This window comes from Lineus longissimus, chromosome 6 (genome assembly GCF_910592395.1).
Source record: "Lineus longissimus chromosome 6, tnLinLong1.2, whole genome shotgun sequence".
Taxonomy (NCBI): Eukaryota; Metazoa; Nemertea; class Pilidiophora; order Heteronemertea; family Lineidae; genus Lineus; species Lineus longissimus.
Genome location: NC_088313.1, coordinates 15,890,099 through 15,917,765, shown reverse-complemented (window position 1 = coordinate 15,917,765; position 27,667 = coordinate 15,890,099). Strand labels below are relative to the sequence as shown.

General features: G+C 42.1%; 1 protein-coding gene and 1 long non-coding RNA gene across 2 annotated transcripts; both read left to right on the top strand.

Annotated features, from left to right (window-relative positions):
* Positions 1–219: 219 nt before the first annotated feature.
* LOC135489292 (uncharacterized) lies at positions 220–27,625 on the top strand. Its single transcript, XR_010447130.1, has 3 exons — positions 220–273; positions 6,795–6,912; positions 27,512–27,625. It is a non-coding gene; the product is annotated as an uncharacterized LOC135489292 (long non-coding RNA).
* Positions 14,233–21,690, top strand: LOC135489124 (homeobox protein Nkx-2.5-like). The gene is made up of 2 exons (XM_064774313.1): positions 14,233–14,810; positions 20,391–21,690. Exons 1-2 carry the CDS (start codon positions 14,465–14,467, stop codon positions 21,023–21,025), a joined length of 981 nt encoding a protein of 326 aa, XP_064630383.1. The 5' UTR covers positions 14,233–14,464; the 3' UTR covers positions 21,026–21,690.
* Positions 27,626–27,667: the final 42 nt, after the last annotated feature.

Genomic DNA, 27,667 nt, shown 5'->3' with positions numbered 1-27,667 from the left:
ATGTTCAAACTTGTTTTTTTTAAACATTTACCTTTATACAAACAACCCGCGTTCAATTATGTTAAGGTCCTTCTGTTGAGAAGCTTTTCTCAATCAAACGTTTACCAATCAACCCCCTTATTTTGATAAGAGTTTACCAAGCAGTGTGTTCTTTGAGAATAACGCACTAACTCATTCATTCTTTTAAGGAACATTTATCAACAAAGCTCTTCTTTTGAGAACCGTTCTGCCTCATCTCTTCTTTGAGGAACGTCTGCCGTCTCTCTCTTTTAAGTGAGTATCGTTTACCGTCTCATCTCTTCTTTTGATCTTCCCCATTTACCAGCCATGCAGCATCTTCTCTAAAGCGAGTCTGTCTTGGATGGTGTTTTCCCTTGGTTTTCCTCCAGTCATTTCTGTATTTCTACTTCAAGAGTGTGTCGCCTTTATTTGTAATGTTCACCAACTCATCTCTTCTTTTGATGGACGTTTACCAAACAATCCCTTCTTGGTCAAGTAACATTTGTAACAACTCTGCATTATCCTTCTTTGAAACCTTTACCACAGCCTCGGCGTGAGGGGGACGCGTCTCAGTGTCTCCAGAGTGGCTTACGAAGGCTATCATCATTGAAAATGAAGCGTAGAAGGAAAGCAAAAGTCTGTAAAATGCATTTTCAGTCCGTAAATTTACTGTTGTCGTTCTAAAGGATCAAGTTTTCATATTTACTTTGCGCCATAACGCTAACCAGAATCATCATTTGATAAGTTACAAAAGGAACAGAATGCCTTTCCATTGCGTTTCGCTCAGTTATTTGAACTTAAATGGGAGGTTTGTCGAACAGAATGTTGTGGTAAATGGTAAGAAAACGGCGCCCCTTTGACTGGCATGACTAGTGAGAGTGTTAAACAACTTATTGTAACATTGACGCCTAGGCCAAGTAGTAAATAACGGCCGCGGAAAAAGTTATGAATTTTAACAACTTCTTTCGTTTGGTTGGCGCCAGGGGCATGGACGCTAGAAAGAAAGTAATTTGCTATGTCGAGAAGAATGTGAATAGATGCTGTTCAAGGCATATGTGGGTTATTTCAAGCCAGTAACACTTCGCGTCTCGATGGGTTGGCCGAACAGTGTTATCAGTGCCATCTTCACGGCGTAAGAGCGCGGACTGTCGGCCGCTTTTTGCGCCGACACCGCTGCCAATTAATCATACAAATAACGTCGAATTTTGATAAAAGCATTTTGACTATAAAATAGTTTAAGTTAAATCGTAATTATGGTATCAGACAGTTGTAGATGAGTTATGATGGCCTATAACGACCCGAACATCGACCCGTGTTATTTGAACTCTTTCTAATGGTAATTTCACTTTCTGACTTTATCTGTATATACATGTGTATACATTGGTACGTTTCATTCGGTAATTTGTTAAATTTAGTGAACAAATTGTTGCCCTTGAAGTCGAACTCGGATATAACGTCTTGAAAGCGAATTCGAAGTTCGAAAATGAAGTGCGATAAGATAAGAAGATTTAGAAAAATACGTTCACATTGAGAAATTATAGTGACGTACAAAATGGGTTTGTGAGCAACGTTTGGTAGTTGATAAGCAAGTTTTTTAAACGCGATAATAGGGGGGGGGGGATTTCATCAGTCTTGCAACGACTACATCAGCTAAGACGCATCAGCGACATGACACACTGTTCTAAACATCTTCCATAATTTTTGTATTCTGACATTTAGAAGTGACTTTAAAACTGAAAAAAAACCAGAGGGCCTCCAATGTATCTGTAGAATGCTAAAAAACGATTCCCACAAAATAGAGGAGACATGCTGGCATCGTAGGAAAGAATCATTTCAATGTTGATATATGGTTTATTCTCATGCCGTTTTGAGTAAATTCACGTTTCGTCTATTTCCCATAAGCGCCAGTCGCCCGTAGGCGATGTGGGCTGGAGTTCAAGAGAAAGGTACCTTACTCACGACAAGAGAGACACGATGTCGCGACGCGCTACCTCAGATCACCAGTTTATCATGGTCTTGAACGAGTTTTGACGACTTTGAGAGGGGAAGGCGGGAAAACAGACAGCCACGAAATGGTTGTATCATTCGCTGCCACTTAACCCTGCTACAATGATGAATGAACCCACTTGTAGCTGGAGACGAATCAAGAGAGTGGTTTCGACAAAATAATTCCTATTCAATTTCGTTATTTTGTACTTTAACCGGTAAATTGTTGATCCTTATAAAATGAGTGACACGGTTTGTGGTCGTACACTTTACATGTACATTATTTATGTGGTCAATATCATACATTTTACCAGAAAAGATTGACTCATAGAAGAGATTCAGAGTTGGAAAATGTTGCTCAAAAGAAAGAAATTGGTGGACAAACGTTGCTCAAAAGCAAGAAATTAGTTGATAAAATCACGGTCCTGTTAATTTAAGTCCGTGGATGGTACTGATTGATGGTTTCGTAAAAAAGTGCATTTCTTTACCATCTCAAACTTCACATGCAGACTTTGTATTCGCTCTTCAGAAAAAAGATGAGAAATGAAAAAAGATGCCGCTATTTTACAAAATAAAATGACCGTTTTATGTGGGAAATGTTTAGAAATCATAATAATTTCTTTAACTTCAGACTTAAGAAGCGACCGCGATTCCTGGGTTAAGAATGCGTGAAACACACATCAGGAAGACACCATACAGCCATGAAATGAACGTAAATAGTCCATAATCATAAAATAAATTGATGTTTTTATTCAAAATGTGTTTACTGGACTGCAAACTTCAAGCTGTGAAGGAATTGTGCGCAGTAAAATATCGATTTGAAGAACTTTTAAGCAGCTTTATATTCGCTAAGTGCAAGATAGGTTTCATTCACGGTCGAAAGTCACAAGAATTACCTCGATTGTCAGGCGAATTTAATCGGTTTCTAAACTCCATTTTCATAGCGGACAATATGCGTATTTACTAAATTTATTGAATGAAATTACCATGTTGGCAATATTGATATGGTTTGCATTGTATGGTGAGGTTTATTGTACTTTTTATGTCACCAGAAAATGAAGATAGATGATCTTGCCGCTGAGATGACACTTCGCCAAGTCGGCCATTGTGTGAGAGTCATGCAATATGCAGAACTCGGATGAAAACACTGTCCAATTTTCGCGATAGCATCTCGGTCATGTTGCTTATCTCTGTCGGATCGCTCGCCCATGGGCTTGTTTTGATTGAAACCATTTAAACTTGCCCAATGAATGAATTCCGTTATACAAATGCCGAATGATCGCCGGGGACAATCTCAAAAGCATCTTTTGCTCTACCAACTATGTCTTAAAGTTCACAACCTTTGGATTAGGTCGTAGGTCTCGATAAAAAAAATACACAGCATAGGATTGACTTTTTGTTTGACTCTGAAGAGTACGCTCACTGCAAGAGTGCCAGTTTGGGCGCATATAAACAATATTTCCTATGAGTTTCGCCCCCCCCCCCCATCGCATGTTTAACGGCCGGACATGTTTGGCGGGTCGGTATGGCGAGATGGCGCTGTTCAGCAGGAGTTGGTGCTGTAACAACCCTCCTGAGAAAGCCCCTCTTGCCAGATTCCTCCGGGAGATGATACGGGTGATGAAAGCAAGCAGTAAACTACGATGCAACAATAACGCGTTCAAATTTGAAAAGACTGGGGTGGAAATTATCTCTTTTTCGCCCTTGATGGCTCCTAAACGTTATAATCGTTTCTCATTAATCACGGCAGAGAAAGACCGCCCAGGCCTATATGGCAAGTTGATCAACTCGCGATTAAGATAATGATCTGACCCTTCCGTTGCGCCTTTGCGGAACTTTGAGTCGGGGAATTATCCGGGGACGATTTGTGAAGGAGTAGAATGGTAGCGGGGAAGGCCCGATCGCGCCGTGATAAGACTGAACGCCAGGTGAAAGAAGCGGTGTAAAATTTGTTTCCTGAGACATTAAAATGCTAAATTCGTCCAGGGGAGGTTATCAGTCTGGTTGATCTTGGCTTGAGTCATGACTCCGATGCGGCGGCGGGGAGCGACGCCAGTTTGGGCTTTGTGTCAGCGCAATCTCGAGAAGGTTTAAGTCAGCGTTTCTAGTCATTATTAGCAAATTATTTTGACATTAGTTTAGGAATTGATCATTAGTTCGTTATAAAGAGCGGCAAGATCAATCCTTTTCCTTGGGAAGATGTCACTCTTTTCGGAAGTTTTGCCCAAGGATGGTACATGTACCTGTTGTGCTTATATTGGCTTAAAATGTGTACAGCCATAATACTTTATTAAAATAAAACTTAGCTGATTCATCCTCTTTGGAAAACGTTGATTACTGAATCCGCAAAACAAAATGATCATTATCCGTTGGCGCCATATCACTTGCCATATGATATATTTGAAACAACCTATGAGAATCACGCATTTTTATCTTGCCAAAATTTTGCTTGAAGTGAATTTTCTTTTTGCATATGTGTGTACTTAGTCGGCAGTTGTGCTCCAAAGAAGCCACCCTGATCATTATTGTCATCAGAACAACGGGACAGTTGCAGAAATGTTTCGACCAACACGACTTCCTGGAAAGACCACGCGTCCTCCCACTTGCGGACTTTCACTGCGCATCAGCAGTCCGCGGACTGACAAGCGAGTCGGGGATCTGAGGCGACAGCCACGGTCTCAAATTGCTGTATCACTTTAAGAGGTAGAATGGCCTGTCTCCTTGTTCATGGTGCACCTGCTTTATCTAATGATTCACAAAGATTATAGGATCACGTATTGTCTGAGCCACGTTTGTAATCAAACACCGTGGCTATCAATGAAACATCAGGTTTCAAAATTATCGTTTAGAAAGCCGCGGTTATAACTAGTTTATCCTTTTTTCAGTCGCAGAACAGTTTTTGTTTTACTTGTTAATCCATAACAGCGGTGGGAGGCGAGAAAAAACGGGTTTCTTGCTTCTAAAAAGCAGCAAGAACTGAACTACTTTGCGGCCAATCGGACAAAAATAGCCGATGGAGGCGCAGGCCGACTGAAACGCTGCGGCAAATTCGCGCGCACTGACCGAAGGAAAAGTCTGGGCCGGTGGAATAAATCCCGGGAAGTTGGTGGCCATATTGCTGCATATCATGAGGCAAAACTTGCTGTCTCCTGCACCCCATGCGGGATATGTCACCTTTATTACACCCGATACGAATCGGCCTTTGTCCTCAAGGCGCCGCCGGTCTCGACCCCACGTTTACTAGCTCTCCAAAACGCTGAAATTTATTCCGATATAATTCACGCCTAATTTGTTCACAAGTACATATGAAAGGCGCGATATTTTACTGTTTGTAAGGCACCTCTATATCGCCATTCTTTTCTTGTTTGCCCACTCATGTGTTCGATATCACCACATCCTGCCTTTTTATCTGAAAAAAGGCGTCGCGTCAACACACAGGCGTCAACATCGTTATTGTATCATAATTTAGTTCCGTACATTTTGTTCGTCCGCTTTCTAATTACCAGCTGTTAAACAAGATTTTTAAGATACTAATTTTTCATACTTAAAAAGGCAATGAAGTTTCAGCGTACACATTAATGGAATGAAGGTGTCACCAGCGATCTCAACGGCAAAGCAAGAACAAAAAGAGGTGAAAGGCTTCTGTGTTGGTAAACGCCTTCAAGCAGTTTCGAAATAAGGTTCATAAATACTGCATGAAGTTCTTCCAATATGATGAGGTCACGATGAATTCCTGAGATGAGTTCGAATAAGATAACTCAAATGAAAATATTATTTCAATTGTGTGTCATATTTGATTGAATTTGAAAGTCGATGGACCATCGTTAATGGCAAGAGACTCCAAATGTGTTAAGCCCGCCGAGGGGAGAAGGAATTCTGATTGAAGCTCGATATCACCTGTCAGTGATCAAAGTTTCGAGAGTTTCTTGTAAAGTCGTTAAAGTTGGAGGCAAACTGGGCATTAGTTTCAGTTGAATTCGATTATGAGTATTCGAGGGTGGAGTAAGCTTCATGTGTCCAATTATAAACCAGTATTCGGACTACCCACCGATTTTAAAACCAAGCAAAACACAATGGTATCTGATGGGAAATGTCAACCACCAAGAAACATTACTTCAAACAAATGTGTTTTTGCCACCACTGACCTCCACAGATTTGCAGGAATCCACAGATTTGCAGGTCCGAAATAATATATTGAAAGTATCACTATCACTTGTGTATCGAGAGTTAAGAATGTTGGTCAGAGAGTTGCATTCAGACAGGCGGCTCTTGCGCGCCATCTTGGCCATCCATCTCCCTTCCTGGCCAGACAGCACATGCCACAAATGGCGTCACTGGTTGATCTTCTTGTTAGTTTCCAGTTCGTTTCTCATTGCCCCTGTCTGTGTTATACCTCTATCCCGTCATCGTCAGGTGCAAATATTGTGCCAATCTTTCTCTTCAAAAGAAACAGAAAAGTTATGAAGTTTGCTTCTACAGAAGTATCTATTGCGATATTTGGTCGATATCGAAGACAATTTAACGTTAAAACCGGCTGCGCACGCGCTGCAATTTTTGATGCTGCAGGACTCCTTCAACAAAAATTGTGTGGTGCCGAGTGACAGTCGCTGCGTACTATTGCAGACTTCACAAATCCCAGCCAATCAAATGTTAATACTCTTTACTTACTAAATTTGCCATTCATAATAATCTATTTTCTTCAGTGTGTTCTTATCTTTTTCGTTACTTAACGACAATTTTATAAAGCCTCGAAATAGATTTTTTAACTTGGAATGCTGGTGATGCATTTTTTGCATTTGCATTTGCAGCTGAGCTGAATGAGATGGGATTTTCCTGAGATGAGGCAGCCAAGGAAGCGAAAGAGGAGAGAAGTATAGAGAGATTGCATCGAGGCAAAAACACATGTCCCAAAAGGGATGAAGAGCCGTAAGTATATATTCTTATCATCCTTTGTGTAGGATTGTACAAGGAACTTCCCTGCTATGTATTACTTCCCGAGTGTTCACTTTGTATCTATTTTTCTTTTTTGTTCTTGCCTCTTTGTTTACAAATTAAACCATGTTTAGCTTTGTCATTCCTTTGGCAAAACGTTCTTGCGCGGCTTGCAAGACGAGGCGCTAAACCACGAGTGGAGAATCTGTCTGGGGCAATTATGTTAGGAGCCTTGTAGAAATTGCGTCTGTCAGTAATCATTAGGCACCAATTCGCAACCCGTCTGGGCAACATGATGAATTGTGCTGCGCGTTTCGGTGTCAGAGTTCCCGTAAACTGTTTTCACAACTCATGAAGGTATTTGTTTTCGTAGGCATGAGCCAAATCGTCGGTTGTCAGTGCCAACAGTATTAGCATCTATTTATTGTAAGAGTAAAGGTGAGTTTGTTGAAACTCAAACCTAGCTTCATTAGCATAATTATTTATGCATCTCTTAGAAAATATCGCATAATAGGCCAACCATGAAGCAAAACCTTCTCATCTTCTTTACATAAGTATGTATTTTTTTGCTAACATCAACCGTGTTCGCGGGAGAAATTTCGTTGCATGAAAAAGATCAATTTTGTAAGTTTGGAACCAATTGCTTTGAACGTTGCAAATTTTCTTCTGTATGATTATCATCTTAAAACCTCTTACATTTCAAGCCATACATCAAGAGATGTTGATATAGCCCAAGCTTCGTGAAGAATGTTCGCTTTCTGTAGATTTCTGGCTGTTCTGAATCGCACGTCAAATGTTCATTATGAGAAAAGTCAGGAAAAATATGCCATCGCGTTATATGCGATAAAAGAACCTTCAAACACTTCAATATTCATGGAACCTCTTGTGCCCTCTTGTGCCTGACTGGCTATACAAATTTGAGACACCCTGTATAACCTTCTATACCACTTTGAGAGATAGAGACACCCTCAGTCTGTATAAATAGCTCTAACAATGGAACCGACGATCTTGAGATGACAACAGTTGCGAAATTGTCTCGCCGGCAGCTCAGTTTGTTGTCACAACCAGTCGCCACTAAGACCAATCCGTCGCGTATTCTGCAGGGTGGTCGAGATCAGTGAAAGTATTGACTGTCATTGTCCATTGATTGGATAAACTGATATCAATAAATCCGTTAACAAGCCACTTAGCTTCTTATTAAAATCCAACTAGTTTGTACCAATGACTTTGAGTGTAATTGAGTGGACAATCAGATAATTACCGAAAGACGCGTCTAGGTGCGCGATAATCATCACCGCAATGTAAATATTTTGTTTTTAAACGAGCGACATAATTTTGGTCATAAGCGAAATGCACATGATCTGTTTGATCTTTGCCGTCCCAATCATGCATGTAGGACTTCGCGGCAATCGATGATAATTGCCAAGGTCGCATAAGAGAGGGTGTCGTTAGCCACTCCCGGGGCAACGTGCCGCAAACGGCTTATTTGAAACAGCTTAGGATTTAGGATCTAGATGGACAAATGGCCCAATCGCGGTTGTAAATGGCACAGAATTTTTGGTCCAAGCGTTGAAAGAATGCCTTATGCAGGACTCCACCTTCCCGCAGCTTGTAAAACTGCTGTGGTGAGAATAATTGACCTGGATGCCATGACTACCCGGCATGACTACCACGAGATCTCAACTCTACTGCAGCGCTGCCTTTACTAAGCTCTATGCACCAGTCAAACCACTCGTTCCACCTTCCTTCGCCAGGTGATGCTTGCGAGAGGAGGAGATTGCAGGTTCTGACGACCGACAAAGTAAGAGTAAGGCAATCACATTCAAGCATGTCAAATGTTACATGATCAGAGTTCCTGTCTGTTAGTGTCTGGATTATCACCTGGGAACTAACATCTTTCCAAGTAAATCTGTACAGCTTCTAGCCGCGTATATGCCACTCGGCTTAACCCGTGTTAAACATGGAAGACAGTCACATCATCAAGATTCTGAAAAAAAGAAAGGTTCTCTTGTCCTTGTCTGTCAGTGTCTCGAGTCTTGTGATGATGTCTTCACCACAGCATAAGGGGCACAACCAATATTCTCTGGCACAATATACCAATGGTTGTGCGATATACCCACATGCGTGCAGAAATGACCGGTGTTATAGTGGAATCGTCATATATGTAGTATACATGATGGGTAGTCTTCTAAGCTTAGAGTAACTAGACTTAGTCCGGTTACTCTAAGTTCTACGAGACCATATATGACAGTTACGACGTCTGTCATCGGTCTTCGCTTTCTTTTTGTTGTCTTTCTGACGGTGTTCCCCTCCGCTGTCATCTTCCCTGTTGTCTTGCAGATGGCGCTCTTCCTTGGTGGTAGTCACAACCAGTACTATTGTTCGTCTTTGGCAGTGTGTTACCTGCTGTACAGGTGGCGGGTCGAGAATTAAAGGGCCATCTCACATGAAATCAGACTCAGAAATGATACCGCCCACCCTCATGACGTCACATTAATCTCACCTGCTGCGATTCGAATGGCGAGAAACAAGCCAACCGAAAACATAGAAATGAATAATGCTTGTCGAGACGGGGGTGGTCCGGTTAAAGATCTGGAGGTTTCTCCTTTTACCATTAGCAATTTGTTGCCTGGGTAAACTGGAGGTAAACCAATATGAGATGTACATTACTTCCCGTTGATTGGATGAGGGGATACACCGGAGCAGATGGGCCCCCTGGCGGGACAACTAGATAACATCTAGTCCGTCCGGGGCGGGGTGGCGTGGCTTCACAACTATGTTTCATGTGAAGATTGCACGCGTGGTGTTGTTTTCTGAATGGAATAGACGTCTCATTCTGGTCAAGTTAGGTTAGGATGAACAACACGTCCGTCCCAAGTCAAGATGGATGGAATCTGCAGTACATCTTAGAAAAGATATGAAGACGGCATCAAAGTAAACTTGGGTTGGGACGACTTTGAGTGAGTTTCAACATGCTAAGTTGACATCTATATAACGCTCATCAGCGCATTGATTATGCATCGTTTTGGTTCACTTTAGCATGAATCAACGGCAACATCACCAACAGAAAGACAGACTGCTGCCAAGTTTTAATTCGATTTATTTCTGTAGATAAAATGCTAGTGATACGGCGTCTTGTACCACAGGCACCTGACTCTGTGTGTACAAACATTGATAAGACAGTTGTAGATATGGTAGGCATGGCCCATTTAAGAGTCATCGTAGAATAGCTTGATGAAATTGCTAATTGATCGGTTAATCTACCGTGAACTAGTAATATCAATAGGAGAATATTGCTGGCTGCCACTCGCTGCACTGGCTTGATAGGACACCGCGTGAAATACTGATGATGTTGAGCCGAGAGGGCCATGTTGATCGTTATCACTTAAAATTAGACGAATTAGTAATAAGCAATAAGCCCTTTTGGTTTATTCCTTTATCGTATCGCGCGATGGCCGCCACCTAACGGGTGGCAATGGAACCGCGACTCGGGATCACATTCACACGTTTGCCAATTGATTAATTGATTAATTACATGAAAATAGATGTGTTTTTTATCGACCGTGCAGGAGAAATAATTGACTATTACCTTTAAAATGAATTTAAAATGATGTAAATCGCTGCTGATGGTGTCATATTCTACATTGATGTAAAGATTGCTATTCATTTATGGGTATATTGTGACATAAACTAGACTGAAATAAACGAGTCAGAATACTTCATGTGGTATGCCAACTTAAAAAAACGAAATCCCTGCCAGCGATATCAACCTAATTGTCAAATTCGTGAAACTGAGGAAAACAGTAAATAAAGCAGGCTTCCTCAAAAAAGTAAACCGGGGGTATTTCCTGTCTAAGTTATCTTTTGTTTTTGTTGTGTAGTATCAAAGAGTTGATGTGTGGGATAAGTCTCGAAACGGAAGGAGAGAGTATCACACTGGTATCAGACGGGTGGAGACGGGAAGATACAACTGAGAGATACGCGCTACCGTGCGCCGCTCTGATGGGTCGGCTTGCTTTCAAAATCTAGCCACGGGGAGCGCGGGGAGAAGTATTGGTTTCTTGTCCGCGCGGTCACGAATACGTTGGCCAAAGCGCAGGTGTGTGCCATCTCGACGAAAAACAAGGCTCTGATATTGCAAAGTCCCTTTAACGAGCTCTTCAGGGACGTCTGTTAAGATGGGATTCGGACATATTGCAGTATCATTGTCAGAGTATAGCTTTGAAAAAACTTTCTTCGGAAGCATGAGAATAACCCCGCCTTGCCTAGAAAGACAGTGAAATTTTACAGATGTGCGATAGAGGGTTCCTCGCTACCTGGGTGTTATCTTCGCCGATCGCCCCGGCAGGTAAATAGGTATTGCCTTCCCCCGAACCTCACGGGAGATCGGTCTGCTACATTCCCGACAGTAACTCGAACTTTTTTCGTTATCGTTCTCCTATTCAATAGTCATTTTACGATAATTGGTTATACAATAGATTGTTCTCATTTTCAAAGCGGGAACACTTTGCCGAAGATTTCTTTGCTCGAGACTGCACAACGAAAGCAGTGGTTCCGAAATGTCATCACCTTTACAGCGTCACAGCCAGTGACCCAAATGTCACAGCCAAAGACAAGGTCTCTTTCATAATTAACCTATCCATAATTAATCGTTAATCAGTTTACATCTTAATTCATACAAATGGGCAAATGATTGTTGATTAATATGCGGATTAAGCGCGCCATATTTGCTAAAGGGAAACAAGAAGTCGAAATGAAATGTACAGAACGGATCATGGGTGGGACTCGGCCACCTGACTGCCGAGACATTGCCGGTGTGACCGCTTTAAACGTCCCGTAGGATAGAGTGTCCCAGGTAGTATCAGCTTTCCATCTCTGAACCGGTATTCAAGGTCCCTATACATGTACATGTATGTAGAACTAACCTTAATCCGTCACCAAACGAAAGAGGAAGACACTATATCCTCGGGGACAATTAAGACTGCTACACTGTCTCCACTTTCACATTCGTTTCGTTTGATTTGGGAGCGCAGAGTAGCATTAAAGTTTTATCAGAACAGTAGAGAATAAAATCGCACGACGAGCGGAGGGGAAACGCAACTGAGACGCGTCCAATGTTCAGCGCAGTTCTCATTAGCCGAGTCAACGCACGATTGCTTATTCAGTCAATATTTCAATAAGACAATATTAGTTGTTTGCCGAGCTGGATGCCTAGCCTAATTCAGATATTTATCTGAACAGAAAGTGTGTCATTTACCGGAAATTCAATGGAAGTGAGATATAAAACAGCCGGTTGTGCAGTGCATGGTCTTCAGGCAGATAACATTTTTCCTTGCAAAAAATACTGTAGTTGTTTTTAATTTTAGTCGCCAAAGTATTTAATTCCTTTGTTATCGTAAGGATTATCTCTGAAGGCCAGTCGCGGGATGTTTAATAGGCCCTGCGTCCATATGCGCCCTGTTGCTACGTCGAGGCCCGTCATATCAATAACCGAGCTAGATCAGATCAAGATAATGATGCAATAGAGTGATAGCAACTGCAAAGCATCCTGGTCGGATATGGGCATTACATTTTGTCTTCCTTGTTAGTCTGGCTACTCTAAGTTCGTTTCTTCGGTTTCTATCCGCGGGCATCGTTTAGAACTTGCAAATTCTTCAATTAAATGCGTTGTAAACTACAGACGACTTCCAAATTCTTAAAAACAGATTACGCTAGTGAGAAGAAGAAAAAGAATGACAAATTGCAAATGCAACCCTAGAGATTTGCCTCAGGCCTATACAGGGAAACGGTTTTAAAACAGAAGGCTTATGATATTTTGGTAAATATTCATGTGTATCGTTCATAAGCCTTTATTGCATATAAACCATTTTGTGCGACTTCCGTTGTGCATTGTGACCCGCTTACGGCGAGGACAGGATGAGTCTGGCTATCTGCGGTAGCCCGGAGGATGTCGCCGGCGGTTGGGAGGGGTAGGATTACAATCCAAGCCGCTAGTGCCAGGCAATTAAATCATATCTGCCTGGCCATCTGCACGGCAGGTTTCCTGTGCCGCCATTGCAGCCCAAACATTGCAAGATGTAGGCCATTTCCGTAAAACTTTGCGCTGGGCTTGGCGGGGTCATGCGACATCAAGGAACCTCATCAAAGTCCCGCTGGTTCCTAGGCCCATTTAGCTGTCACAATCTGACAAACATGTGTCATTTTACTTATACTGGTTTAGATTAGGATGCTCACTCAGTAGCCCAAGCGTTCCAATCGGTGTTCCCAGCCAGTGAGGAACTGTCCCTCACGAACAGATGTAACCCTGTGCAAGGGGTAACACTGCAGGTCCACGAAAAAGACAATTCGTATTCTTAAGGTAGTATTTTCCCGGCATTTTGGCAGGGACTTTATCCTCGAAAGACCAATTCTGAACGAATCTCTCTCCATGCAGCTCAGCAATGATAAAGAAATGATGTTTATGCCTTATTAGCGAGTCCCAATGACATTACCTCTATTGCTAGGCTTATTTCTTGTTGACATACATAGATGAAATTTTGATATATTGTTTTCCGATAGATGGGCGTCATGCTCCCACTTGTCGCCTTGTATGTGCACGCGAACGTTTTTGCTGCCAAATTCTCATTTCACCGTTTTCAGAAAGAAAAAAATGCGGCTTGTTCATCAAATAGAAAATGATGATTGTGACCCAACTTACTGCAGAACTTTACAAGTTTGAAATAGAATTTAGAGAAAGTCTGTCTGGCCATCTTGCATGAGCATGAATGCCTGGTCGACAAATATTTTGGTTGTTCATCCTGACACTAACCAAACAATGATACGGGATAAGTTCAAACAATTATTGACATCGAACTCTTCCATTGCTAATAGACCGTACCGTAATCTGATTGCACAAGTCAATCTTCGTCAAACATTTTTACCACGTGACTCCAGCAGCCAATCAAATTGAGAGGATGTCTCTCGACAAATTGCGCCCAACTCGAGTAAATATCACTTTCTCTGAAGAACTTCTGCTAGGATTTGGATCATACCATTTTCCCGATGGTAACAACGTTTGCAAGAAGAAGTGAACATTTGCATTTTTTTGTATATTTTGTACATTTCAATTACAAACAATTGGTCAAACTTAGCTTTTTGATATTGTGGTGATTGACAACATTCTTTTCCGTTCAGTATTTACCTTTCTACCAATGCTTTGCTGAAGTTGACAGCATCCTTCTAAGGGCTTACCTCCCTGGATTAATCGACTTGTCCAAAGCAGAGTGGTCAAAATGACTGTTGGACCGACTCAAGCTAATTGTTGGTTAATGAGTCAAGAGTAAGTGTCTTGAGAGGAGAGGCAACACGGAAAATAAGCAGACGACAATAAAATATTTAGCAGACGGCAGAAGGACACTTAAAAGTAGGAACACTAAAGTGGACAATCCAGTCGATTACTTCACCGCTGTTTACACGTGTTCAGATAACTTTGGATTTTCTGTTTTGAATCAGTCGGTGCATCTGGTGCAACTGGCACCCATCTGTAGTATCTTCCCTCGCGGAAGAAATGTTATCAAACCACGCACTCTCTACGCCATTCTCAGTAAAGGATATCTTGAACATGACCGAGCAGCAGAATTGCACCATGGATTTTCAAAATTTCGCCGCAAACACGTGTTACGGAATAGACGCGCCTGTCCAAATGGCGTACGGACCTTCCAGTCACATGCTATCAACGATACCTTGCAATCCCCACTGCGACTACGGACAGCAGCTTGGACCTCAGAACGTCACAACGTACACGAATCTGAGCCCGAATCCCTCCTTGAGCCCGGTCTCTACGCTAAATGACGCAACACTGCAGTGTTCCCCGGCCAGCACCAGATCACAAGAGGAAACACCCATCGAGAAAAGTAAGTGTTGCAAAGTGTTCCCACTTTATATGATTTATAATTCACTTCATACCAAGGGTCAGGAGATGCCACAAAGAGGTTGTCAGCGCACTTCAGAGAGACTTCACTCAATGATCATCGAGTTGATATTTTGCGCCATGTCGATGGCCTAAATCCTTGATTCAATGGTTATAATTGCAACCTCTTGGGCCCATGATTGGTACACTTGACTTGAACGATATGGTCCTTCAGCCCACTTCACTTGGACTTGGCAAATAGATGACCTGTTGGCGTAGAAGACGTGTGTTTGAAGACTTTCAATATTAGACAAGTCAACACCTGCGTTCATCTTTCGCTAATTATATATGATCGGTTTGTATGTTTTCCCGGTTTTTTTTAGGTCTTCATCCATTGTTTGCGGATGGGTCAAAGGATCTGAAATCTTCTGGTCGAATACTAGTACATTCCCCGCTTGCAATTACATGTAATTGACTTTTCTTCATTTTTAGTGCAGTGGTTTATTCTTTATGACTTAGTTACGGTGTAAATTTTTGCTTTTACGGCAAAATATATATTGCAGATGATGAACCACTTTAGCCATAAACGCATGGTTTCATTTGATGACCACATCACACTTAGAATAACCCGCTTTTTTTCATTCACAGTGTCTTTAGTACCAAAACGTCTGCTCTTGAAGTGAACTTATATCCCTACGATCTTGTTGTGACGTTATCCTCAAGATTAACAAGGAAATAACAATGTATAATTAAACACTAACAGCAGGGAATATCTTTCCATGTACACATGTAGCACAGCAATTTTCCAAGATGAATTGCAAATGGTTAATCAATGTTAAGCTTTTAATCACCTTCCTCAATTCATCCATCTGGTTCCAAGTTAGTAAAACTGTTTCAAGTGTTGCTTAATTGGAACTTGACACCGGGTAATTGTCTCAGCGTCGTGGTGGTCTCTCCAGGATAATCTCAAAATCTTCTTTATCCTGCATTACCAAGTAGGCTGAGCTACCCCTCGAATATTTATATCAAAACGACATTGAAATCTGAGCATCGAGAAGATACAAACAATGAATCAATCCGAATTTAAAGTTGCATACTCAATTTTCAAGTTGCAATGAAAGCGACGAGGAAACATTTGCCTTCTTTATTTTCAAATCACCCCATCACAAAAGAAAGCAGACCCAGAGTTCTCCAGCACTTGATCTGTCATTCCTTAACTTCTTTGCGCTTGTTAAAATACGTAATTTTTAAAGACATTTAAATAATCTGCAATTTTCAAGGCAAGACATGAGGCGATGCAAGTGGATAGAACCGAAGAAACTGAACACAAAAGCTAAAAAACCCACCATTCTCTGATATCGGTAGCCATCACAATCACAATAGAAAGCAGACCCAGAGTTCTCCAGCACTTGATCTGTCATTCCTTAACTTCTTTGCGCTTGTTAAAATCCGTAATTTTTAAAGACATTTAAATAATCTGCAATTTTCAAGGCAAGATATGAGGCGATGCAAGTGGATAGAAACCGAAGAAACTGAACACAAAAGCTCAAAAACCCACCATTCTCTGATATCGGTAGCCCCCCCCCCCAAACTGTAGACCTAATTGATAGGATCAGAATAAATGAGATGCAACAAAGTGATGTTATAATATAACATTTATACACGAGAGGAAACGGATGAGGAAGTTTGGTGAGTTTATCACTGGAACCATGCCTCATTAAAATCGACCCGGATTCCTGGCCCGTTCTTGGAAAAGGCCTGAATTAGTAGATGTTCATTCAGCATGATTCTTATCTTAGTTATAAATCATATCTTACAATTTTTTTGACTTAAAGATTGAAAACACTAATTTGTCAACCACGATTTGAAGTCATGTCCTCGGTGGAATAAACAAGTTCCTGGATGTGACACGTCCAGGTTGATGGGAGGGTGACTGTTCGCATCGTTAGGTGACGGGGGGAGGGGGTCGACGGTATCGTTATCAGTGAATTCATGCAATAGACATTCGGATAAAGGCCTTGGAGTTGTGAATGCTTGGGGTGAGTCTTTTTGCATAGGCTTAATTACAATTAAGAAACCTCAAATTCAATTTGAAATGAATCATGAGGCTGCTCGAAGTAACTTATGTGTGTGGGGTCGAAAACAATACCATGAAGTGATGATACCCTCCCTTATTGTTTGATGAACAACCCATTAACAAGGTGGTGGAATTCATAAATATTACAAACCATCAGGTGAGATGGAGCATGTCAAAATCCGGGCAGATACGTATCTGTGAGTTTCTCCAGAGCTTGCCTGATCCGGGCCCACCGCGGTCGTATAAACCAGTGGCGTCTTCAGGGCACCTCCACGCCTCATGGAACGAAATTTGATTTTCTTATTGCCCCTTTATCGTGAGTGAGATGTCGACCCAGAGTCTTTCAAATAAAGGACTCATTTGATATGAGTCAGTAATTAGTTAATTGCCCCTTACTTGGCAAAGGTTCCGCAGTCTAGCCCGATTGATTTCTTGAGACCTAAGCGACTTTAACTGTTGGTAGACTTATAAGATTCTTCATGTATTCTTTAATGTATCTAGGCACACTTTTTGCAAAATGTCACATTCTTGAGCATGATCGTTTATCAGCCACATACACCAATCATCAACCATTTTCTAAATTTTTTCGATTACTGCGTCTAATTTGGGCTTATTATAGTACTTTAGCTTGTTTTTCAAATATCAGATCGAGAGGTCGAAATTCACTTTTGATTCGTGAATTAATTTTTTATTCGTTATTTATCTAATAGGACATCTCAGGTTAATGCACCTGCACTCGACTGCTCCTCCATCTGCCACGCTCATTGATTTCTTTATTCACAAAATAAGACACAACATCTCTACGCACATCTGTATTGCCTCAGAAAGGTTTCATCCTCAAACATTAGAGAAGTTTAGATCTCTCGCCAAGCGCGGAACCTGAGCGAAGACCCTTGCGTAGACCTCACTAGAATATTTCAGATATGGTTCCGCCTGTGTGCTCATCAAGGAATTAGGCATAGAACACCCCAACAAATATTTTTCATCAGAAAAAGACTGATATTAGTGAAAAAAACTATGAACCAGACACATTTCTCTACAGACGTACTTGCTACGGTAATAAATTGCGCTCATTTGGGACCAAAAACTCATTCGTATTTATTCGTATATTCATCAAAAAATGAAAATAGCTGTGTTTTGCAAATAGCAATGAAGAGAAAGTCAGTTCATTCTGATGATTAATAGATAATGGCTGCCGACTAATGAAGGAACCATTGACAAATATCCACGTCATCGTGACGTCACGCGACGTGTGCCTTTGGCTAATAGGAATTAGCAGTTAGCAATCGAAATTTGTTTTGATATATAAACATTGATGGAAGGATGTAAACAATTTAACCCCGCATCTTTATGAGAATCAGTAGATTACAAAACTGAATGATACTATTGCATTTTAGAACCAGATACGTGTGCGAGTATTCAGAAATTGAATAATGAAACTTTCGCTGCACCATAAATAAATATGTATAAAGGGTCGTATATAGTAAAATACGAAATGGTACATAAAACTATAGTTCCCTTTCTTCCACCAGATGGCTCTTATAACTCAATATGACGATATTACACAGCATTTTACGACAAACGTCGTCATTCTTTACACAATATTGTCAGTGGAATCAAGCCTTTCATAAAAACGTACGTCAGTCTAACAGATATGTCATCTGATCTGAAAGATGAGAGTCGCAGTTCTAAACTCGTTTGTTTTTAAAACACGAATAAGACATAGAAATCAATTGCTTTTATACCGGCGGATTAATAATGTTCTTCTGCTAACGTTCCACATCAGCAAAAGTGCTACGAACGCTGTTGGCGGTACAAGCAAAATGATCACGGGTATGCGCATTTGTTGGTGAAGTCAAGGTGGCCATGTAAACAAGGTTGGTCGGGGTTAAAAAGCAGAATATTTCAGATCTGGTTCCGCCTGTGTGTTTTTATCACAAGGCCTGGTATCTTTACATGTGGTGTCCTTTTCCATGATTAATACATTTGCAAAGTCAAACACTGCCATCGGGCCCAGGTGCCCGGGAAGAAATCTCCCTCCAAATTTACAAACATTTATATGCCAGGTTACATCAGTATAAGAAAACGCATTGATTTATGCTTTTATAGGCGAGATATGAATGTTTTAGTCCTGTGTGTGCCCTCCTCATGATACAATCTTTCACAGTATAACTAACAGAGCAGAGGCCATCTGGGGATAAATTATGGACTACGAAAATCAGAGGTTCAAGAGGGTGGCTTCATAGCACTTTGTGATAATTAATCACTAAGATTATTTTCACCCAAACATCACTTGAATTCTTTGTGCAGGAATATACAGATTTCTGCATTAATCTCAAGGTGGAAATTAGCTCCGAGTTTTTATGATAGATTTATGTTTAATGCGGAATGCATCACTTGATTCAATGAATTAAATTGGTGTCCAGGTGTATTTCCAGCCGATCTTTGTTTTGTGGAATTCATCCGTAGTTTATTTGTGGACTTGAATTGCCGAGAAAACCAGACTTCGTTGTCCTAAAGCTATCCGTCAAACAGGTGTATCGTTTTGTCAGAATGATAAACTGAAACCAGTCTCGAGATCAAAATGTTTTTGGAGCGGTGGTGTGTGTATGGGGGGGGGGGGGGGGGGGGGGGGTACATTCATAACGTATATATATATATATATAGCCGCTTTGGCTCGGTGACATCCGCCTTCACCTTTATGAACCGTGTCGCCGTAAGGCTCGTCATGTTCGTACGCCTTTCTTCCTCCCCGATCCTCTAACTGTGTTGAGTCCGTTTAGGCTGACATGTGTTCTTTTGACCCAGGCTGACCGTGCCTAACTGTCCACGCGCTAAAAAACAGAATCAACACCCAACTCGTGTCCCATGTTTAATTAGTACTTCTCTTCCATCGATAATATTTTCATAATATGGCTTCTGCATGGATCAGATACCAAAGAAACAACTCCTCGCCAGATACCGAGAATAACATCACGTGGCCCTGTTGACAGCGCCTGCACATCACTGGGCATGCCGGGAAAATCACGTGTCACCATCCTTTCGACCAATGAAATCATCAGAATCAAACCAGGTGTCATGGCGCGCGGGACCAAGCGTTGTTTCGCGTGTTTTTACGTCTGTGCACGTGGGCGGCTAAGTTTCATCGTTGTTTTTAAGAGGTTCTCTTGAAACAATAATTGCTGCATTAATATTTTCTTTAGGGGGATTAAGTGGCGCACTTTGGCTTTTGAAACAAAGCGGGTCGATTTTCATATTCTTGTAACGGCTGGGCGACCCAGAAAGAAAGAAATGATAACCTGAAAATACAATTTCTTTTGGGTGACGCCTTCCTATCCTATAAGATTATTATTCCAGATGCGTTCGACTTGATTTCTTCCTCTTTTACAGGGTGTGCCATAAAGATTGCCTCTGCCAATTACCACCACCGTGTATATACTCTATTTTATCGTAAAAGGAAGGTTATGTATGCAACATGTTCACACCCAGTATCATCTCCAATTTCAGAGCCGAGTTGTATGGAACTGGACAGCATCAAGCGCGAACCATCACCGATCACGGGCTGCGCAAGCGGGACTAAAAAGAACAATAACAACAGCCCGAGTCACAGTGGGTCGTCGAGCAATGATTCTACGACAGAATGTCACCTATTACGTCAAAGACAAAAACGGAAACCAAGGGTATTATTTTCACAAGCGCAGGTTTTCGAACTCGAGAGACGTTTCAAACAGCAGCGCTACCTATCGGCACCTGAACGTGAGCAGCTAGCAAACATGCTAAAACTGACGTCAACACAAGTAAAGATTTGGTTCCAAAACAGGCGGTACAAATGCAAGCGACAGCGACAAGACAAGACATTGGAATTAACAGCTATGCAGCCTCCAAGACGCGTTGCTGTGCCTGTTCTAGTCAGAGATGGTAAACCGTGTATGAGCAGGGACATGAACCCGCCATATTCCGCCCCGTACAACGTCAACCCATTTGCATATACGTCACAGGCATGCGCACCATACAATGTAAGTAGTCACCACCAGTCAGCAGGTTCACCTTCGTATAATCATATACCACCGTCAATGCAACAGGCGACAGGGTACGTGCAGCCACAGATTCAGGGGACAATTCAAGGAATAAGAGCCTGGTGATAGAGTGACGTCATACCGTGAGCTTTGACTTGATTAACCCGCCCATTTACTTCCGATCTGCAATCTGCTAGTCTGACGGTTACTAGTCACCAACTTCATAAACGATAAAGGATTGGAGGAAGAATTGGAACGATGTCGAACGGGGTTCTGATGAAGACTATTATCCTAGAGACTGACATATCAGCTTTAAGAGAATGGAGAAGTGATCTTACGGTGGTTCTGTTTTAAGGCGGTGGCATTTGGAACTTGTTGTGTATTTCGAAGCTAATGCTGCCTGGGGTGATACCTGTTTGACACTTGACTCAAAGGGCTGTGCTCCTCTGAAAAAACTAAAGAATCATCCCAGTGTGGCTGCAAGTTGACGTTCAGGAGACATTCGATTGATACCACGGACACGTGATATTGAAAGAAGACATCTAATTTGTGAACCTGAATTTAAGTTGTTCTCGTCGACGATATTCCGAGTCATGAAATAGACTAATCAGAACACTTGATCGGATGTTTTGATATCGCCACTAAGCGAAATCATGCAGAAAGAGTATTGATACAAGGCATTATACATGACCAGGACTGGTCTTTTACTTAAAGTCCTCTCACTCTCGCATTTAAATTGATTGCATGTATTTGTACAGTATAGATGTTAAAGGATTAAATGATTTTATCCAAAGTAACATAACTTTTTATTATTTTAATGTACAAAAACCGAAGACCTTTACAAACAGTTCGAACTAGTAACTGGACCAGGCCGACAGGAAACCTGACGGGGTGAAGTCGCGTCCGTCCGTTCCTTCATCACAACAACGAACAATCAGCTGAGCGCTAGGTCGAGGGCTCTCTAGTTTCACCCGACGCCCGAAGGCTAGAACATATCTTAACCTGTTAATACAAAAGTTTGATTACCAGACGAGATTTAATAGATATAAACGGCAACAGACGACATGGAGATCCTGATGTTGGATTATGCCGGCGACATCAGGTCCATGCCTCATCGCTTTATGCTCTTTGTTCGGGGTCGTCTGGTAACCAAGTGGCGCGGTGTGATGGCCACCTTGCGCCAACAAGGCATCCGACAGGTTCTTTACCTGTTCGTTATAATTGACAACATATTTCAGGTGCAGACGAAGTTAGCCAGTGAAAGATGTTGTTGACCCCCCCGCATATGCTCCGTGTCCGACCTCTAACCGGCTCCGCACCAGCATAAAATGCGCCGCCCTCTCTCAGCGTCATGGGCCAAAGTTGATGTCGTGTGTCACCAAAGCCCCTACATGTGAAATGGCGATTCAATACCACATGACCTGGTGAAAAATTTCTGCAAGGGACAATCCCCTGCATTACATCGGTCATCAACGACATTTGGAAGAAATGAGTGGATTCCGATGCATGACCTTGTTGTTCGATTAGTGAAACAGTGCCAGTTTTATTGTAAACGATCCATCACTCTGTACCAAAACCGTAAAAGAACATTGTAAATTACTGATAACTTCTGTCCAGCAGGGGAGGGAGGCGTTGATTCCATGCTAAGTAAGCCAGAATTGGTTGTGCATTTGTCTAGATTCGTCCTAACAATTGTCTGGCGATTCCAATGATTCGTCGTGAAATGGAATCGAGACAAGTCGGCGTGGGAACAGGGCTGTGACGACCTAACCATCCATGTGCTGACATAGCAACCTCCGAAATCACTGCGGTGGGATTGGGAAAAGAAGCCCCATTTAGACTTCACGCCATCACAATTTGATAAGCAGTGTCTTTTCTTACTGCTCGTGCCGCCACTTTATGTAAAAGCATGCCCACTCCAGGTTTAGTGTCTCCGAGACACTTCCATTGGAATGTCGGACAGGTTGGGATGGGATCTTTTTTTGTCTTGCATATACTTATAATATTATCGATGGACAAAGGCACAGCCATGCACGAGGACAGCACCGCCCATGTCCGATGTTGTCCTGACTATGCTAGTCTTGGCGAAACACCGCTGCAAAGTAAATTATGTCCCTATCGGTCAAGTGTCCAGAACACGAGGTTAAGCTAAACTGTCCTATCGGTCGTCATTAGGAATATAGATGTGCAATGACGATTGAGTGGCGACACTGATTTCTGTTTACACCAGTATATCCCTAATATGCAGCTTTCGCGATAATCGTAAAGGTGGTATCACTCCATCCCGCTTGCAGGCCCGGTTGTTCTATGACAGTGGCGACAGGAAATCTGGATGTATCATGAAAATATGAAATACAGGGTGAAGTCGTTTAACAAGCTATCTCTAGCTGTCAACCTCTTTACGGCCCGTGACCAACTCAGAGCGAATGACTTATCTAAATAGCCTCTGACGAAGTGCAGTCACGGCCTTTCCTTTTTCAATCGTGACCCGCTAATGTTGCTAATAAGTCATCATAATCAGTGGATGTGACAGCGAAGAGTAAATAAGATGCGGAACACACACACGATCAAAACAACCAAAATAGTTGTCCTTCCCCTGCCATAGCGCCCTGACGCCAAGCAACACTTACCATCGAATCGAACTTTTCTTTCTTCCGAAATGAAGGTGGCCAAAAGCGCGTCGTCCAGTCATCCTCCGCGTGTCCTCGGTGATTTCGCGTTGGGTCAAAAGTTGGTGCATTAGGGATCGCCTATGCTTTTCAACCCCTGTAACGTAGTTTTTTCCCCTTAAAAAACCATTGTAACAGTTTATCCATATCGGCAAGCTAATTTCACAAGACATGATATGTTCATCGAGAAATTCCTCGGGTTTCAGTTGCGCAAAAAGAAATGTACGACCGAATGCATTATGGTGTTGACTGGCGTGATAGAGACTTGAGCGGGAGTCAAGTAGCCTTTTTAACTTTTATCTTGGTGTGATTTATCCTCAGACTATCTCCCATTCTAAAAACACATTTGTTACAAGGTAGCACCGTTTACAGTGTATTCTGCTCTGTGCCTCGTTTTGGCGGCGGCGGTTATGGTTACAGTGTTCTACTGTTTACAGTGTATAATCCACTGTGTCTCGTTTTGTGTGGAAGATGTTGTTCCCTCAAAAAAGTCCGGTTACCACTTATAATTTTACACCTGATAGAAAAGGCCCTGTAAATTTGAAAACCTTCCTCAATTCAACTGGTTTAGCAGATCTAGCAGAAGACGGGTTGCTTTGGTATGTGCAAGAAAATGAATGTACCTCCGCCGAACCGCAAGGTAATCTTATCTTGTCGAAATGGCATGCCAATTTTTCTCATCAAGGCACAAATCGGCTGGGGCTACACCATGTCTTCACTGTAAACAAACGAGCCTCTTCACTCTCTCAAGCGATGTGCTTGTTCATTTTGACTGCTCCTTCAATCTTTTAGCGGCGATAGCGTAACGCCCCCGTCAAGACATAAAGCAGACGGTTTGACATTCGGCTACACTCCGAAAGCAGGGGCGGCGTTCAAACGCCAGTCTCCTCACGTCCAGTAGTCAGTGGGCCTTGAAAGGAAGACATATATTACTTAACCCAGGGTCAGACTAATAAGTTTTGTTCCGGCGATTTGTTATCAGTAAAAGAAACTCAAAGAAACCCAAAAACTCTCTCTTAAATCTTACTCCACCGGAAACGACGATCAGACATTTTCTCTTGTTTCGCGGGTTTTTCTCTCTCCTAAAAAAGACAACTGTATCTTTTATTGAGCATCCCTCCGAGGCGGGTACTTGAGCCTGTCAAGGCACTTGGTTCTGGTCGGTATCTTAGACAAACTTAAAGCTAAATGGTATATTCCGTTACCGCGTGCGCCCGCGGAGAGACCAGATAAGGCGCATCGGGCATACCTTCGAATGATCCTTGTACTGATAACCCAGTCAGGTGCTGTAACTACTTGGCGTGTATGGTTGGTAGCTCCTATTCCGGTGAGAAAGAATGGGGGGGGGGAGGAAGGAGGAGGAGATGAAGGAGAAGAACGCTGCCGCAGAGATCAACTCGGTATCGTGGCAAATGATAAGTGTGACCTTGGGTGGTTGGTGTGACCTTGGTGGAAAACATGTGTTTGGATGACAATCAGATGCTGCATTCAATCTCCAAACTCCCAAAACAAAAAAAAACTATGGAGCCTTGGTGACGTTTACAAAATGTAAACCCGTTGCAGCTCAACTTCCGGCATTTGAGGTGGTGCATCCGGTCTTGATGTCAACCATGTTTGATATTGATGTCAGCCATGTTTGAGACCAGAAATGACGCTGATGTTCTTGGTGGGATTTAGATCAACAATTAGGGCAAGTAACAGGACAAAAGGAGATTAATTTCAAATGAAATTGAAATTAAGGAAGTCGAATCAAATAAGAGAATTTACTTATTATGATTGAACGATTTCTAAATACGATTTAAAGCAATTTGGTGATATCACCGAGTGACGAGTTTGCCAATCAACGATTTAATATAATTCGATACCGACCATTTCTGGGCCAATGAAAGAAATACTAGCATTATACCGATTTTCTATTAATATACATGTATTCCACTCGTTGCTGTGTGGGAGTGATGTGACAGGAATCGGTGTCCTCCAGGAAAAAGTTCTTTGGCCTTGGGTTTTCCTGAAGTTCCTTTCACAGCAGCAATCCTGCAGCAACGCGGGCTCTGGTGGATGCTGAATGCTTTACATATTTATGGCTGTTTTCGCTGTTGATCCAAAAAAAATCTGAATCGAATGACTTCATTCAGTTATATTTCCTTGTAGAATAACGCTCAAACCCCAGGTTCTATCGCTGATCATCGCTGATCATCATGATCATATCTGGTTCTACAGAATTGATGTACACCTGTCGAAACCGGTGATTTACTTGTTAAATCAAGAGTGTAAAACACACCAGAAGTTGGGGGATTCTTTTACTGGGTTTGTTTCAGAGATAACTCACTTTAATTCAAATGGGCTGTGTTGTGTAGAGTTTGTAAAACGAATCCACCTCACTGCAAGAAACGCGTGTCAGTTTTGTGGATCATAACACCTGGTGATGTTTTAATTTGCTATGTCCACAGTTGTGATAACCCCGTGAAGTTTGCAAAATATGTTCGAATAAGGATTTCCAGTACCCGACCGATGGCCTTCCGTATAAAGCCCAAAAGCAAGAACACATTCTCCGGCAAACGGCCTTAATCCTATCAGAATCTTAAAAGTCTCTGGTCCTATTTTGATGAAAGATTTGGTTTCAAAAACACAATTTAATGGGAGAAAACCTTTCGTGAATAGAAACCCTGTCAGCAAGATGACGTTGGAGAATGTGTCCTTTGGTGGGCATCCGTCTGGATCAATATTGTGTTATGTTACAATTACAGATACAGTTTCCCGAGGGATAATAATTCCCGTTACACCGACATCTTCCTCTTTCGGCGGTCACCTCAAGTCGCTTCCAATTCATCTCCTAGATTAAATCGAATTATAAATGCGCATCAAGGGACTGCATGGTTTCGGTGTTGATTCGCTTGAGTAAATTTAATATGCTTTCAGATTTTTGAATCAAATCCGCCCAAGAAATATGCTGTGTCGTGATGGACCTTTCTGTAAACATTTGGCGCATTTTGTAAACATTGCTGGCGTCTGCTGGCTCGGTATTCGCGGGTTAGGCTGGCAATGGCAGACGATGATCCGATAAAGAACAACAGTGTCTTCTTGAATTAATTTGATGACTTTCATATAAAATGATGGAAATAATGCTGTTTTTCGATACTGAGTTAAAGCGCAATTAAAAAAGATAACACCACAAAACAGCTTAATTGGAAACCGAGTTCACCTTTAGCCCACTTACCGTTGGGTGTGCCTGGGCGCGCTGCGGATGAGGAGCATCATATGGGGGGGGGGGGGGGGGGAGGGGGGCTTTGTATTCACGGTGCTAGCAACTGCATTTTACGATTTGAAAATTTTATCAAATTTAATGATCTTAAAGTATTAAAATACTTTTTCCACAAGCATTTCACACACACTTGGCACCAGTTGGCTTGAAATATCCCATTCAGAGACGCTCATTTTATCAATGATTGCTCCCACAATATTTACGCTATCGTCCCGGGCGGGTGGCATTGAAATTGATCCCACAGACGACAGGGGTCCCATTATTGACTCTAGACTGACATCAGAGACAGCTATGAGAGGCGGATTGGGGGTGATTAAACAAATTATAAATGAATTAGCTTATTTGACTTGTCAGTTAGGATCATCTCACTTTTCAAATGAAAATAGGAGTCATGTTTTGGAGCCTGGTTGTAAACATTGAGCTCAAAGACTCTGAGCTCAGAGATTGGTGGGTGGATGTTGGTTGTGACCACGCCCACGTCACAGACGTCCTCAGAACAAAATATATGAGGTGGGCAACTCGTCAGATGTGATTAGCCGTGGCAAGTCCCTAAACTATCACATTAGATGACATAGACAATAGTGATTAAGCTCAACTTACATTTTTTTCTTCTAAAAAGAACGCCCGGTTAATGATCACGGTTGCTATTAAGCCTAAACGAGATAATGATTGTCTTTCCAGACGACGCGGACAGCTTGTAACGTAGGAGGCGTGAGTCAGAGTCCTTGCCATGAACACTCCGAATTCAGTGGATCGGCCTCGCCCCTCCACTGGAGGCTGCATCGGTGCCTCTCAGTCTCTAGAGGAAGACACTCTGGAGGAGACCATGTTTAGGTT